The sequence below is a fragment of the Anser brachyrhynchus genome (genome assembly GCF_964034855.1).
Source record: "Anser brachyrhynchus genome assembly, chromosome: 3".
In the NCBI taxonomy this organism is placed as follows: Eukaryota; Metazoa; Chordata; class Aves; order Anseriformes; family Anatidae; genus Anser; species Anser brachyrhynchus.
In genome coordinates this window covers 95,229,793-95,246,890 of record NC_137696.1, presented here as the reverse complement: position 1 = coordinate 95,246,890, position 17,098 = coordinate 95,229,793, and the positions used below count along the sequence as shown (strand labels likewise).

Genomic DNA, 17,098 nt, shown 5'->3' with positions numbered 1-17,098 from the left:
CCTTCCTTTTGTTAGGCTTCTAGCTTATGCAACATATTTATATATATTTTCCTGCTTTGCAAGTACACTCCTTATCCCCCTTCTGATGCACATTAAACTTTGCTAAGTTCCTGATCCTGTCAGCCTGTCCCTTATGGACCTTAGTGTCCTTCTATAATATCTCTTAAACAAGTATTTCAGTCTCCTCTACTGCGAAAACCTTAGCTCACCCAAGCTAATTATTTCTTCATTTGCTGAATCCCGCTGTATGTTCTTGCACAACAGCTGTTTTTACTACTATGCTATCAAAGGTATTATTTTTAAGTAATTTTTAAACTAAATTCCATGTGATTTTCCATTTTCTATCAAGTTCAGTGGCTCTGGGGGATCAGACACACCAAGCCTTACAGCTAAAAGAAGCATTACTAATCCCAGATCCTCTGAAGAGAGACTTGCATTCCTTCTCTGCACAGATAAGTTTTACTCTCATGGTAACACTGGTTAAAATATTACACAGATTCTCACCTCAGCTGACACACTGGGAAAAATAAATGAAACAAAGAGGGGAAGGAAAAAAAAAAGAAAAAAAGAAAAAAAAGAAAAAAGAAAAGAGAGAAATAATAGCTATAGCTTTTTTACATAAAAAAGAAAATGTTTATACCAGATTGGCAAAAGGATTCTGTACACCATATTTAACTTTAGTGTTTGTGCTTTACAAGCCATCATATGGGTCCTCCTTCTTACTCAGAAATTAAAATAGAAAAGAATTACTTTAACTTTTTCAAGTGATATACAAAGAAGAGAAGTTGTTTAACACTTTGTGACATTGGTAAAATAAAACTAAAGTATAAGAAATGTTTATAAAACAGTAAAAAGTCAGCACACAAACACGAATATTTATATTAAAAATAATAATAATAACAAATCAGAAGAGCTGCTGCCATTAGACTAACAGCGACAGATCAGCATAACTAAACACAGCTTGACCAACACCAGAAATGTATTCTGTGTGGGACTGTAACTGTGTAAGATTTATACTTTTAATTCAAGTAAAGCAGAGACAGATTCTCATCTCTGTTACTCCCATGGTAATGAAAAGCAATCCCATTGGCTTTAGTCCTATCAATGCATTTCAGTACACGGTTTTCCCCCATCTATAATTCATCTAAGGAAACTTCTGAAACACTACTCTCTATTTTTCTTTTTTTTTCTTTTTTCATGAATACCTAATAATCTTATTATTCTGATAGCTTGAGTGCTTACCAGCAACGTTTCTTTAAAATTTTAAGGCTGAGTCCTACAAAGCAGACATCAATACAAATAATATGATTCAACTGACTAGGCAGCGGAAGCACTAAATAACATCATCGTCTTCAGAATTCATTAAGAGCAGCAGAGTATTTTAAAATGTTAACTACTGACTTACATACTGCAAAATAACTGTCTGCTTTATTACGTTTCTTTAAGAGTTAGTTTCTTAGGTGGGCCCCATTTCCCACTGTGATAACTTACTCTTTGCTAAATTAAGATTTTAGAAATGTTAGTACAATCAACTAGAAATAGCTGTAGAAATCCCTCTGACCAACCCCATGGTAATGCAGTATCATACACCCACAGGTGTGGGTTCTTTTGCTCAAGCAGGAGACTTTTGTATCTGTACTTCCTGAAGCCTAGAATCACAGCTGACCTAGCAGGAACCATCTGGCAGCCATTAAAAAAAAAAAAAAAAAAGGCGTAATAACAGTAGAAAACTAAGCATTTTTAAAAGCAATTGTCCAAAGTCATTAGCCAGAAGCCATTTGCTAGGACTCATTACCCTCAGCTGGTCTCTATTCTTCAGAAACATCCAGGTCTGAGTTAATTATTTCTCTTGTGAGCTAATTAGATTCTTAGTTGCATTTTTTTCTTTTCCATTAGAGTGTCATCATCAATATCAATGGAGTAGTACTATGTAAGGTATCTTACATGTAATGCAAAAGGAAAAGTACCCAAAGAACTTCAGTGTCTGGTTGTAGGCAAACCACACTTTCAGGCATTTGAGGAGCATTACTTCACAGGGAAGCATTATTGCCAAACAGAAAAACAGGAAATCAGCTTATGAAATTCTCTGGATATTCCAAGTTTACTGAAAAAGCTTTATAAACCTCTTATTTTCATTTTATAGTTTCCTATTTAATGTTTGTCAAGTCATCTGTTAAAACTGCCTACAGCACACAACTCACCTCAGAACAAGCACTATTCAAAAGGCAGTTTACATTTTTATATTGCTCTCCTTTCTGCAGAGAAGAGACTGCAGGCAAAGAGATATAGTTCGTAGATTCATTGTCCACCTTCATGCTACTAAATTCAATGTGCCTGGAACTGTTCTCTGATACTAAGTTCACCTGGCAAGAAAAAATGCTTACTTAAAAGTACTGCTTACTTCCAAAACACAGTGACCACATGCAACATGGTCCAAGGTCCATGGCCTAATGCTAACTGCCAAGCAGTACCCAGGAATTGTGTAAAGAGTGTTAATTAGTATGGACCAAAACCATGTCAAGGTCTTGCACAATATTTTAACAGTGTAGATGATAATGTACGAATGCCTTGGAACATTCCCTGGCATTAATTTATCCATGCAGAAGTTGACTTAGGGGCCTTGTGACATGACACCTGCAGTGGGATTCCCATTTGTGAAGTCAAAGGATTAAGACTTCATCCACTGCAAAAAGGTGGCTAGCCTTTTTCCCCACATAAAAACATATTACAAACATATTCCTTTGTTATCACATATTTTTTAAGCTTGCAATTAAAAATCAACACAATTATTACTCAAATTTACAGTATTAATTTTGTACTTACTATGTGGTGGACATCTACAAAAGACACAGATTAGATTGAAACATTACAAGTTCACTGTATCAGAGAAAATGGATATAAGTCACAGCAGTGTCACAGGTTCTTATTACACTAAGAATACCACGTCGATTGTTCAGCAGATGTTCCACCAGAAGAAGCAAAGGCAATGGAAATTTATTTGGATGATGGGAGAAGCTTAAGTCCTGACTTGTGTGCAACCATTCTATTAATTCTGGGACATACTTCTGGACCTTGGCAAGTATATCAAGCAGCAAAAAGACCAAGCTGCAATTTAGTAGCTTTTTAAGGAAGCCGTGCAAGCTTTTTAAAGCTAAGTCCTACAGCTCCTGTGTAAGCTAGTCCTACAGCAAAGACTAAATAAATATATTGAGCCGTAGCCAGCTAACTGAGCTCTCATTCCCATGCCATAGCCACAGCAATGTTGACTAATACGGGTTGGTATAATGATCATACACCAGCCTAAATTTTACTATTCCTGATACACATTGAATGAACAGTGACAGGCAGGACCTATGGGCTGATAGTGTAATTGGCTTGCTTGCCATTTCAACATGCAGAGGCCTCACAAGCCTGGAACGCCTTACAGCAGTATAGGCTCAGTTAGGGGCCAGCCCTCCCTATTCCACAAGGTGGGAGGCCTTGGCAGGAACATGGCTGCTCCCCTCTGGGACGAGGGCATGGGAGGAGGTCCCAGTGCTCTGTGGAGCCGTTGTGGGTGGCCTTTCAGCCCCACGGGGGCAGACAGCTCCTGCGCTGTGCCCCTCTGCCCCTGGCCAGCCACCGCCTCCCCCTCACCCCTCAGGAGCCCTCCTGGCACATTGCCTTATAGAGGTGGTGGTAGAGGGGGGCTTTCACAGAATCACACAGAGTCACAGGATGGCCAAGGTTGGAAGGGACCTCTGGAGCTCACCTGGTTCAACCCCCCTGCCAAGCAGGATCACCTAGAGCATGTTGCGCAGGATGGCATCCAGGCGGGGTTTGAATATCTCCAGAAAAGGAGACTCCACAACCTCTCCAGGCAACCTGTGCCAGGGCTCTGTCACCGTCACAGGAAAGAAATGCCCTCTCATAATGAGCTAAAACTTCCTATGCTTCAGTTTGCAGTCATTACCTCACGTCCTGTCACTGGGCACAACTGAAAAGAGACCAGCTCCATCCTCCTGACACCCTCCCCTCAGATATTTATACACATTGATGAGGTCTCCCCTCAGTCTTCTCTTTTCCAGGCTAAACAGGCCCAGCTCTCTCAGCCTGTCCTCGTACAACAAGTGCTCCAGTCTCCCATGTCCCTCTTGTACCGGGGAGCCCAGAACCGGACACAATGCTCCAGGTGTGGCCTCACCAGGACTGAGTAGAGGGGCAGGATCACCTCCCTTGGCCTGCTGGCAAAACTCTTCCGAATGTACCCCAGGATACTGTTGGCCTTCTTGGCCACAAGGGAACATTGCTGCATCATGCCGGGCTGGTTTAAGACGTGCTTCTCCTGCACTGGTAACCTCAGTTCCTTACTGCCAGCTTCACTTCTGAGTCAGCACCTGAGAGGCATGATGTAAAATAGCACTGGAGCAGCACAGCAAGCTCTGGCTCAGGGACAGAGAAGAAGCACACCTATAGCGCTATGAGGACTCAAGCATTTACACATTCCGTGGGGTGAGGGACTCAGCTCAAGGGCACATGACTATAATTTAAGCCAGGGGGAAATTGAAATTTCAGGTAAGCTGTGAGCTACCATTGCGGTGTGACAGCACAGCGCTGTCTGAGGGTGCCAGTCAGCATCATGAATGTGGTAAATCCTTGATACTACAGCACCACACCAAGCCAACATGTCCAGTGGCAGCAGTCAGCTCAGATGTCACAGCATATTAACACAGTTGGTACAGGCTTGATTAGAGATTATTTGTCTGTGTCAAGCATATCACTAGAGCCATTTACAGCAATACGTCTAAGCCCTCTTAAAAATGAAAATATTATGGCTTTGATATTTCAGACTCTTTCTGAGTTAAAATGCACAAGTTGAGAATACGAGAATCTACATTTTTTCGTGAAATGAAGATCCCGTTTTCTCTCTGTGTTTGGATTCACCTTTATGCACTAGCAGCCTTGATTTGCCACTGTGAGGGAAAGTAATCATGAGTCCAATGCAATCAGCCAGTTAAACTTGAAACTGGGTTAACCTAATGGCTATGGAGGCAGAAGCCAGGGAAGACTGCAGCAAGAAAAACTTGTCAGTGATAGCTGGCGTGCAACAGAAATACTTTGATCTCCAAATATTTCTAGCTGAAACAGTAGTCCAATGACGGCTACACCAGTCAATTGCTAATTAAAGGCATTCTTAATGACATCAGGTGCTGGACCAGAATGCAGGGTTGCCTAAGTTTGGCAAAGACTTCTCTACCCTGTTGTACTGTCTCTATTTGTTCACCTGCACCAATCCTGGCTTCTAAAGAACAAACGTAATTAGATTCCTAAATAGTGGCTCCTGTTGCAATTTGCCTGTGACATGCTAAATAATAGCTATCATCTTTTATAGATTAAGTGACCATAAATCAGACAGGAACATGCATGTAACAGTTATCCAAAAAGCAAACAAACAAACAAACAAACAACAACAACAACAAAGTTTCCATTCTTATCTCTGCAGTCTTTACATCATAAGAAAGATCTCTTTGTTTCAATGTTTTGAGAAAACTTTCCTTACTGTCCTCTTGTTGTCCTTGCTTCACCTCCCTACTTTTGGCCTCAGTTCCTAGAGGTGAATATATTTCTTTCGGCAAAACTCCAGGAGCCCTGAGCAATACCATTGGTAGAGGAAAGTGGATGTCCCTGAAATTGCTATTACAGAATCAACCTAGATGTCCCTGAAATTGCTATTACAGAATCAACCTAGTCTGGTAGTTTCAATGAAAAAAAAAAAAAATATATATATATATATACACATACATACATATATATGGAAGTTGAACTCATCTTTCCCTTTCCAAAAACTTTGCAAATGAGGTCATCTAGCTGCAGAGAGGATCTATCCCTTAAAAATAAACTTGCGAAATTATTGTGTGTGTATGTTTTAAAGTCAAACAGCAAAGAGCATTACCTGGTTGGGATCCTGAAGTCTACATTGGGCCCCAATTTATAAGCCACTTGTAGAGCAGTGGAACCCACTACTCTCTGGATAATTCCTCGGGAAGCAGCTTTTTCTATTTGGAACTGAGAAATCAGGTCAAAGCCTACAAGAAAAAACATACATGCCCAAAATATAACTTTTATTTTAATTTAATTTCAGCATTGTGCAGTGACAGAGCTGAATATAACCTGAATATTAGAGTTTCTGAGCAACAGCTATTTCCTGAAAAAGTCAGATGATACTTGCCTGGTAAGTCATCTTGGCCAATCCTAATTGTTGGACAGAGATCAGTTCTCCGACTAGCACCCAGGATGGCTGGTAGTCCTGCAGAAAGGGATGGATTAGTTAACCATGTGCCTGCAGAGATCATCTTAAAAATTTAATTGAAGCAATTGTAAGAATATTGTGAATTAAATAGAACTATAAATAATAAATGAAAAGTGTACTTGGTGAAGTCAGAGGTCAAAGAAAATAAATATCTGTTTCTAGGGAGCTCCAAATTTCAAATGAATCTTTATTTGATTTTTTAGACCTTTAAATGAGGGAGTTATTATTCTTTTCTAGCAGAGTTACGGCGGAATAATTGTACCAGCATAAGAAGACCTGCAGTGTTAGGAGTTTTAGGTCTGGAACTTTTTTTGGTTTAAGCAAACAAAAAAAAAAAAAAAAGAAAAAGAAAAAAAAAATGCTGCCTAAATCAATAGTGTTCCTAATCCCAAGGAAACTTAAACAAGCTTTATGCCAACTAAAGAGGCTGTCGAGGGGAGAAATTGTGGGCACTTCTTCCATCCTCTCTGGTATTCCAGGTGTTCCCACCATCCACTGGGCCACGTTTGATCAGAGAAAATGGCCATTCATGAAATACACGTTAGGGGCAAGAAGGATTTACAGACTTTTTTTATTGACCCAAGCAAGAACGTGGAAGAAGTTTGTTTGAGGAAAGCAAATTTAAAGATCTAATTTTTCTGAATATTATTTTCCAAAAAGCCCTGCAATGAAATGGAGACCCAACTGATTCCCCTAATTTAAGGAAGGAAGAAGGGAAAATAAACATTTATTCAAATAATTTCAGAATTCTGTGCAAGTCCAGTATCAGGTCAGTATGGAAAATGTTAGTAGAGTCTGGATGGGGAAGAATGAAGCATGCAAGTTGGAAGGAGATACATTTCTAACCTACAGAGAGCCTCTTGTGTGCTGCAAGGGCTCAACCATAAATGTGGGTTTCCTTCTGACAACATAGGCTTAAAGGGAACATTCAAGCTGACATGTTACACCTTAGAAATAGCCTCTTTCTATATTATTTGATGAGACTTATGGCTGACATCCAGCCATTTATATTTTATTCCCAGCAAATAAAGTGGAACCAGTTTGTTGCCATATATAGCAGACTAATATCTAACTAGGAGCACTGAAAGATTGGGGGGGGGAGGGGGGGGGTGTCATGTATCTACCACCTATATGCAGATTTTAATCCTTATCTTAAAAATATATCTAATAGTGCACTTAAAATAATACACATAGCTCTCACTTTTTCCCCTCTTTCTCATATGCATACGTAGATAAATACATACACACACAGAGAGATAGTTCTATCTTTCTGTTGTGATGGCTAGCTAGAGAGGATTTTAATTTTGAATAAGCTCAGAATAATTCTTTTGACAGTCAAAATTACAGAAAGATGAAAGGCAGATAAAGTCTATCTCCTTACTTGATTGTTGCTGGATGGTAGCTGAGACGAAAGACCCCAGAAAACTACACACGTACAAGAAAGCTGTAATTTTCCTGTAAACAGAAAGCAAACTCTAGTATGAATGTATAGTTTCTGACAGATTCTGCTGTTGACTTTCTCCTCAGTCATGCATATTAAGTGTATAAAACCATGAGGTAAGAATTTACTAACAGACTTGACAAGACAATTTCTTTACACGAGAACTTTTTATCTTTGTCCTTATAATAAAACATGTCTACAAAGGTCTTGCTATTACCATTTCTTTCATATAATGCTGTCGTGAAAACAAACAACAAAGAAGGCAGTTGGCAAAGACAGCTTTAACTGTTCTAATCTCTTATTTACAGATTTCTCTAAATCCCACTTGTTCTCTTACCAGTTGCTTTTCATCTTCACTGCTGGTTTTCTTCACTTCTCTCATGTGAATATTTGGTGTAGATATTCACACTCTCTGGTTCCCTGTCATTAGCCCTGTCAAGGAGAGTGCGAATGGGTGCAGACTGCTCCTTCTGCCCCATGCAGGACCCAGCAGGGAGGGAGGTGCAGCTGCTGGGTCGGTTTTAACCTTGCGAAGGGAAGGAGGTGGGGGCTGGATAGACATGTGTGTCCTGGTGGGGTCTGAGGGCGGATCTCAGGAGCCAGCTGAGTACAAAGATGCCAAGAGAGCAAAGAAAAGGCTGCTGCTTATGCCAGCATCAGGGTAGAGAGATTAAGAAAACGTGAGTTAAGCAATGCCAGTCACCGAATGGCAGGGTCTGCTGTTCAGCGAGGCAGATGAAAGAATTATATGTACCAAGGGATTTTTGAGAAAACTGGTGGCCCTGACGCGGTGTTAAGGCTAAAAGCTTTCAGAAGAAGAGACCACTCCTATAAAGAAGATAATTTCATCTCTCACTGATTTATTCATCTGATGGTCTTAGGAGAAGCCTAGCTGGAGATGTCCCAGCTGATCCCTCTGAATAAAACCAATTATTTAAAAGGGGGTTTATTGCTTAAACTTGAGCCTTTTTAAGGAATACACACAGGCACTACAAAGTAGACTCCTGTTCTTCACTTGATAAAGCACTTGCTTTCCATAGACAGTACACGTTTGGACACAAAGACATTTATTCACATTTGTTCACATGGCTATAGAGAGAGTGAGAGAAACTAAAATCTGTATGCATGAAAAGACCAAAGGTAAGGGGTGAAAAGCCAAGAAGTCCTGATAGTTACTGCAGTCAAAGATGCCTGATCAAACAGATAAACACAGATCTTGGGTGACACCACTTTTTCCCCCATCAGGAGAAAGATAAACACCAGGAGGCTTGTAGTCTGGCATCATGATGGTCAACCTATGACATGTGTACCAGAATTGGCAGATGAAACTATTGTCAATAAAGAAAATTAAAAATTGGAGAAATAATATTTAGATTTCACAATAAGTTTGCCCAAGTCACCATAAACCTGAGTCACTTATCCACCATGCTAATATTACTGTTGTGCCATGCAGTGATACCTGTAGGATGCAAGAGAAATTTATAAGGAGCAGGAGGGAGTGATGTGGAAGTCCCATGAAGCTTTAAGGAAGGGGAAGGGATGATGTGGCATGGGAAAGAACAAATGAGAGCACTGAGGGCTTATAAGGAGTAACAGATTTTTGAAGGAATGGGATAGTTAGGTGCCAAACCATCTCTCTCATCAAATGGTAGGTTGTGGCAGGCAGTGTGCCTTTGAAAATGGTTAATATTGTCAATTTATTTACAGGAAGAAAAAGCCATCCAAGTGGTTAGATATGGAACCATATCTATACCATCTTTGAATAGATTAGCAAATATTTGGGGCACATGACAGAAAGAAGTCTGACATTGCTTGTGTCTGGGGTTATTCAAACAGACATAATGCCCTCCAAACAGAGGGGGGCTTGTTCAGAGAAATTTGGAAAACACGTACTTGGTTTCTGAAAAATCTATAATCCATTTGCATTTGCATTTCATTTCAGCGATTCTCAAGGGGTTGTTTTGTACCTGTAATATGTCTTCTCCCAATCCAGCATCTTCAAAAGACATACTTACTGAAATAAAATGGTGTAATTAAGGCTTGGAAAACTCATTTGCTATTCTATTTGTGAGCAAAGAGAAAACGCTTTATAAGATGTTAATAGGCTCTGATTGTCCTGTGTGCATCCTGATGTCTTCCACTTGAAACAAAATTCACAATCTATGATGAACCTTCTGATTAGGTCTTCTACTAATAGTTATCACATTATCTTCAAAGAGCCCGATAAATGTTAACAGACAAACTAGTGGTAGCTGATTTAAAAGCCCCCTCATCTGGTCAATATTATTCCAATTTCATGTGGATGTAAACTGAGGTAGATGGAGAAGGTATCTTGTATACCTTGCTGAGGGTCACAGAGACAGTCCCTTTCCAACTGGCATACACATTCAGAGGATGTGAGTAGTTTGATGTCTCTTTGTCACTTTGTATTTTTCTGTTTTTATGAATTAGGCTAATACAGATTTTACTATTTTTTTCCAGAAAATTTCAGTGCAGTGTAATTGCTGTTTAGCCACTTGCTTGGGAATTCATCACCTAAACACCAACTGCTAAACCGTTGAAAGTAGATTAATTAAACAACATAGAACGTGATTCTCCAAAAATATCTCTGTTGTTTAGCAAAGGTATGGTGACTTTGCTCAAATAGCTCCTGAAGACAAGCCATGCAGGAATGTCATCACCTCACTAGCTGTTTAAAAGTGTGCTTACATACCTGACTTCACATCCCCTCCTCATATGTCTGATTCCATATTCCTCTATGTGTAGTTTGCACTGGTGAACATGCATTTGCACCGCTGTCTGGTAAGACTGTGGTCTTGCCAGGGAAATAGCAAATAAATTAGGTGGACCCAGCTTCTCCTGCAGATATAAAGGCTTGCTCTCTGTGATGAAAAGGGTTCCAGTGAGATGGCTGTAGTTAGACTTTCAAAAGGCGCAATCCAACACAAACCACAGAAACCAACATTTGGCTCAGGAGGAGCTGTTAAATGTGGCAGAGAAGAAGGTCCCTCAGTTCAGGCTCAGGCTGAGTGCAATTTGGGATGGCTAAGTTAAGCCATCTCCTGACATTTCATTGTTTGACTAGTCTCGAAGAAGCTCAGTGTCACTGGCTTGTACTTTCAAGCAGGAATTTTAGGAGAGACTAGGCAAGTTTGTTCTTCTTCTGAAAAGTATTTGAGGTATACATGCAGATATTGATGGCTCACGAACAACCTTTGGGAACCAGAGGAACCAAAGTTCAATCTGCTTTGCTAAAGCCCAAGTGAGTGGTCTCACAAGAGGGCAATGGTTGCTGGCCTCAGCCTTGCCCCTGCTCCTCCAGGCACAGCTGGAGGGGAGAAGGGCAGTGGAGAAGACTTGAGGGAGGCTGCTTTTTATTTATCTTGTGTTCTCTGAAATGCTACATCCGCATCACATGGTACTTCTCTTTTAAATTGTGCCTTCATTCTTCCCATTTAACTTCAGCTTCTTAAGACCACATTCACCATTCAGTTCACAATAACAAAAATCTATTTTTTACATTTCATCTTTCTTCATTCTTACTTATAGGACAATGACCACTGCTGCCTGTTCTCTTGGTATTTTAACAGACTCTGGTATAAGCACATGCCATTCATTGAACTTGTGTGACTTTTTTTGGCTCTGATAATTCGAGATTAACTGCACGTCGCTATGACTGATAGTGTTTCTGAAAGATCTGCTCTTTATTAATCACTCTAAGAGTTAAGACAACTTAGACCTGTAACCGATCTCATTGACATCAGGGGCAAAACTTGCACTGACTTAAGCGCCTTTTAATTAAACCAACAACAAATAATTAAACCAACATCCAAAAGTCTAGGGTAATTGAATTGACAGCAAAACTATAATCCTTGCCAGGTTCCAACACATCACTGGAATTCAGCATATAATTTATTACCCAATAAATCCTTACCTTCATCATAAAAATGTACTTTTCTGTCCAAAATTTTATGAATTTTGGCATGGGAAGAAAAACAGCTTTTCTTTCCAAGCTGTCAGATTTCATTTTTCTTAAAGACCAAACAGCTTCTTTCTAGGAGAGGTCACTTAGAGAAACCTGGAAGTACATGGGGCCAGAATCATCTCAGCACAATCATCTTCTAGCTTAACCTCACTGCGCTGCCATTGAAGCCACTTTGTGAACGTTCAGGCTTTCCCAGTGCATTCTCCAAAATTCAGCTGATCCCTGTGGGATGTTCATGGAAATGGTGTAACAGAGATGGCACAAACAGAAATGGTATGTACATCAGGACAGACAAACTTCCTTCAGAGCTTCATGTCCCTTTGCCGTAACAATTCTTTCTATGGATGAGACTTACTGTTCCCACACCTTGGAATGAAAGTCTACATTGTGGCATCTTTCCTATTTTCATTTCTTTCTAGGTCAAAAGATTTGTGCTTTGTCTCCAGGGGTGCCAGACAGACATTATCCCCTAATGTTTCAGTCAGTAATTCCAATTATCTTAAATATAGGAGAATTTATTTTCTAGAGTAATTGCAGAGAAAATCAAAAGTGAAGTTAAGCAGACTTCAAGCAGAAATATGCTAATATTGCAATAAAAACAGCTTTATTTCAGCAGAAATTAGAATTCTGATCCCACTCAAGTTACGGCTTTGTTGGTCTACAGATCACACTGATTTTACTGATTTGATTCTCAACAAGAGAAATAGGATCAGAAATAGAATTTGTATGATTGTATTAGTTAGTTTAGTATAAAATGTAGTGAAGCATTTCTAATTTGTAATAGCAAATAATACTCCTAAGACCCGGGGTCTGAATCACACAATTGCACTTAACTAGACCTGTATATACGTATATACATGCACATATATGCATGTGTGTTGGAAGCATCTTCAGTCATATTTAATATATCTCAGTGATATTGTTTTATATTGTTATCTCTTCCTATTACTGCAAATTACCTAAATATTATCCCAACACCATCACACCATTTTAGAGGATGAAAAACATGTTCTTTCACGTTTCTACAGAGCTGGGAAATTCTAAGATTATAACTCAGATTCTTTTCCAGCCAAGCTTATGTTATCTGATCACAAATTCCAGTCCTTAAAAACAGGACTTTTTGTAATTGTTGACATGATGGAACTTAGTCCCACTGATATTTATCTCAAAATGCTGCAGCAAGAATTATTTTACTGTCATGAAATACTCTTTGAGAGAAATCATGCCCTTGCTAACACCAGTAACAAAATTTCCATTGATTTAATCAGGATCAAGATTTCCTTCTCTTACACAAGCATACGTGCACCACAACGATTCATAGGTGAAAATACTCATTAACTTAAAATTAACAAACAGCTATTTCACTCAGTGACAATTTTAAAGGCTAACAGCACTCCCTGCCTTGCTGCTTGTCTCCCCAGCTGGGCTCAGCACCCTTCACCCCCATCCACAGCCCAGCCTGGCTCCGGCTGCCTGGCCCCAAGGGCAGGGAAGGTTTTCCTTAGCCCAGGTCAATGCCCCTTGTGAAAAATTGGGGCATTGCAGACGTTGAGAGGTCTTGACATGACAGGGAAGGAGAGAAATATTCATTTCCTCTTACACATTTCTACAAAAGAGCAAATTCTATGACACAAATTTTTATTTCTGTGGCAGATGCAAAAAAAAAAAAAAAAAAAAAAAGGCCAGATTTCACAGTATTGAAGACCATGAGGTTTCTGTAGCAACTTTTTGTCTGAATGGTGATCCCCAAAGTCCTCAGCTCTTCCCAAAGTCATTTCAGACTTTTTGCAGACTTAGGACATCATTGCATAGGTTCGTGCTTATTCAAGTGCTGTTTGAACAGCTCTGGGATGGGGAGACAGTTTGTTTCATAATGAAAGCTAGGTTTCAGTGACTTATGACATTAGGGTGGATTCTAGGACCAGAGAAAGCTGGCACATATTGACCTCTATACAGAGTTTGACATGTGGAATATACATTTTAATTTGCAAGATATGTTCTGTATCAAAAAAAAAAAAAAAAGTGCCAAAATTTAACAGTTGCTATTTTCTCTCTTGTGAGAAACATAAAGTACATAAATATGGCAGGATAACACAAAAATAAAACATTGGGAAGTATAATTCTACATGTTTGCAAAGATTTAATTATTTATAACAAGGTCCACGTTACCATTGCACTGACTTTTCACTTCTACTTACCCCTGTTTATTGATCTCAATATAGCTACTGGATTGCAAAAATTGTTCTGGTCAGAAGTTGATTCAGATGAAACTAACACAGCAAAAAAAAATTGTCAAAATTATTCCTTCTGTTTTCTCTCAGTGAGTCTACCTTTATGTCATGACTGGCAGTGCTCTTCTGAAAAATGTGTTGACAAAATGACGGCTACAGAGTAAAAAACATGGCGTAGAATTAATGATAACTTTCAAAGCAGAGAGAGGTTTAATAGCCAAGTCCCATAGAGATTTGTACAAAGGCCTGCACTGTTCAACATATCCATGGAAGATTGTGAATAATGATGTGGTAACACCTGCAGATATGAGGAAGTTACCCAAGCAATAAAAATGAACGTTGAGGGTGTAAAGTTGTGGGAAAGTCCCAAAATACCTAGTAAGCATTTGATAAAATAGCAGATGAAATTCCCTTTAAATAAGCAGGGAAAATTGTTAATGAAAAAAAAAAAAAAGTCTTAAATTCATGGTATCTTCTACCATTCTAGAAAGATATGTCAGGTATACTATGAAGAGTTATGAAAACATGTCAGTGCTTAGTAGTGGGCAAAAAATGAAAACTGCATGTTGAGAGAAATTAGGAAAATCATAGTGAACAAAGCAGAAAATTTCAAATTGCTACTGCCTAAACCATGGTCAGCAGGGTTTGGAATGATTTCAATACGAATAAGAATTTCAGCACGGAGAAGAGGAGGCTCAGGGGGGATCTCACCAATGTACACAAATACCTGAAGGGAGGGCATAATAAAGATAGAGCCAGGGTCTTTTCAGTGGTGCCCATGCCAGGACAAGCAGAGGAGGTTTCCTCTGAACAACAGGCAGCACTTCTGTACTCTGCAGGAGGTGGAGCACTGGTACAAGTTGCCCAGGGAAGTTGTGGAGAGGTCTCCCTGCTTGGAGACCTTCAAAGCCACCTGGACATGGTCCTGGGCACCTATAGGTGTCCCTGCTTGAGCAGGGGGTTGGACTGCAGAGGGCCCTGCCAACCTCAACCGATCTGTGATTCTGTGAATCCTGCCTCTCTCCCATTCTGCGACTCTGTAAACAGATGAGGGTTCTTCAACCTTGAAATAAACGAGATGTAATAAATTATGAGCATCATGGAAAAAGCAAATAGAGAACAGGTGTTGCTCTCTTCCAGAACAAGGACTGAGGTTATCAACTGAAGGTGGAAGCCAGAAGATTCAAAACAAGTAACAGATTAAATTTCTCCATATAGCATGTAGGTGAGCAGTGAAATTCTTTTCCACATGACATTGTGAGTGCTAAAAGGTTGTAAGGGATCAAAAAGAGACATGTCAGATTAACGGAGGAAAAATCCACCAGGGACCACTTCCAGCTCACAAAGGCACTGGACCACAAATCACTAAAGGCTGGGAAAATACATTGGAGAAAAGTTGCAATGTACTCATTCTACCCGATGTGCTTCTCTAGGCATCCGCTATTAATATCTATACCAAATAAAGTATGCTGTGTCAGATGTTCTTTCGGTCTGACCTGATACAGATGTTCTTAATACTTAAAATACTCTGTAATATTGAAAATTCATAAAGGAAAATCTCTCCTTGTTATATCAGAACACATTTCAGGAGACTCAGACCTAGCAGCAGACCTAAAAAACAAAAACAGCCATAGTTTAAGAAGGAAGGGATTTTCCTTCTGCTGTTTCTAATTTTCTCCAAAATGCAAGATACTGGGATGGAAGCTTTATTCTTGTAAATGGAGAGGAATCTCAAGGGACACATCACAGACTGGGCATTATCCGAACAGCATAGGATGCATAGAAAAAATTAAGACTGGGGGGACCTGTGAAGGTCATCTGGTCCAACCTCCTCTCAAAGTGGAATCTATTTCAGAGTCAGAGCAGGTCAGTCAGGGCCCTGCCATCTGGATCTGCGTATCTCCAAGGTCAGAGACTCCTGCACCACTCACAGCAACTACACCAGGGGTTAGACACTATCATGGTGGCAATTTTTTCTGTTCATTCAAACAGAATTTGTACTGCTGCAACTTACGAACATCTCAGTACCTGTACTCAGTTTCTGGACCTTGTTCTCCATTGTCTTGCCCTTGAGGAGTGTGAGAAAGACTTTCACTACGAGAAACATGTGAGTTGGAAGTTCCTTTCTATTCACTTTCTACAGCTGTAAGTAGCTATTGGTGCTGCAAGAATCAAGTGCTCAGATAGTTTAAGAGGAGTGTATGGCAAGACTGAACTCAGAAAATAAAAAATATTTTCCAGTGGTATCTGGGTGATATCTGCAATATTTCTTCTGGAAAACTACGTGAACTTTTCTTAAGAAACAAAACCGCAAAAATAGAGGGTGAGCAGCAGACTGTTTATCATCTTGATTTTTTTTAAATAGTAGGCTTTAGAAAAGATTGGTAAATGTTTTACTGCAACTCACTTAAGAAGGAATGTAACGTGCCTATAAATAAATTCATGCTGATTATCTAGAGGCATAAGCTTCTCTGTCTCTCATGTTTCTGATGCAATGCTCTGAAGTATATCTCATCAGATATGATTAGATATTTCCTGTTGTCATTTGCAAATTAGTCACTCCTGCAAATGTCACAGAACTTGTTTGCTGCTTTCTCATTTATTTTTAGAAGTCCTATAGTTGGATTGACCCAAACCCATTGTAATTATCATTTTTTTTATTCCTTTTTTATTTTTTTCCACCAGTGGGCTTCCCGTACAATGGACCTGAGAAGTCTTACTATCAACTTTTTTGGATCTCTTTTCATTAAACTTTTGTATGCAAGAGACTTTTTTTGTATGCAAAAAAAATATTTATATATATACTTATATACATATATATAAGAATGTATTTTTAATAGAACTTATTGTAATATATCTCAAGATTTCTTTCCCTTTTCTTACCGCTGAAATGATACCTTTGCTTATTTCCTAAAACTTAGAACTTTCCCAGAATTTATGTCCTTATAAATTATGGATTGAGAAATCCATAACATTTATAACTTGCGGGCAACTATATGGTTTTTTTTTTGACAGAAGATTTTTTTGTAAAGCCAAAATCAATTTAAGAAAATATTCTCCCCCAAAAGATTTAGGAAGGTGATAACGGAAATTTGGCTCATATAGAGGGCTGACAAATCAAGAGCCAAGTGACTCACAATGAAATCCAAGTA

General features: G+C 39.3%; 1 protein-coding gene across 1 annotated transcript in view; it reads right to left on the bottom strand.

Annotated features, from left to right (window-relative positions):
- Positions 1–8,244, bottom strand: part of COL9A1 (collagen type IX alpha 1 chain) — a 71,248-nt gene extending 63,004 nt beyond the window's left edge. Inside the window, exons 1-4 of the mRNA XM_080584518.1 lie at positions 8,068–8,244; positions 7,671–7,744; positions 6,209–6,286; positions 5,933–6,065 (exon numbers count right to left, since the gene is read on the bottom strand). Of these exons, the coding sequence (XP_080440644.1) occupies positions 5,933–6,065; positions 6,209–6,286; positions 7,671–7,744; positions 8,068–8,081 (299 nt within the window). The 5' untranslated portion in view covers positions 8,082–8,244. The remainder of the gene's footprint in view (positions 1–5,932; positions 6,066–6,208; positions 6,287–7,670; positions 7,745–8,067) is intronic.
- Positions 8,245–17,098: the final 8,854 nt, after the last annotated feature.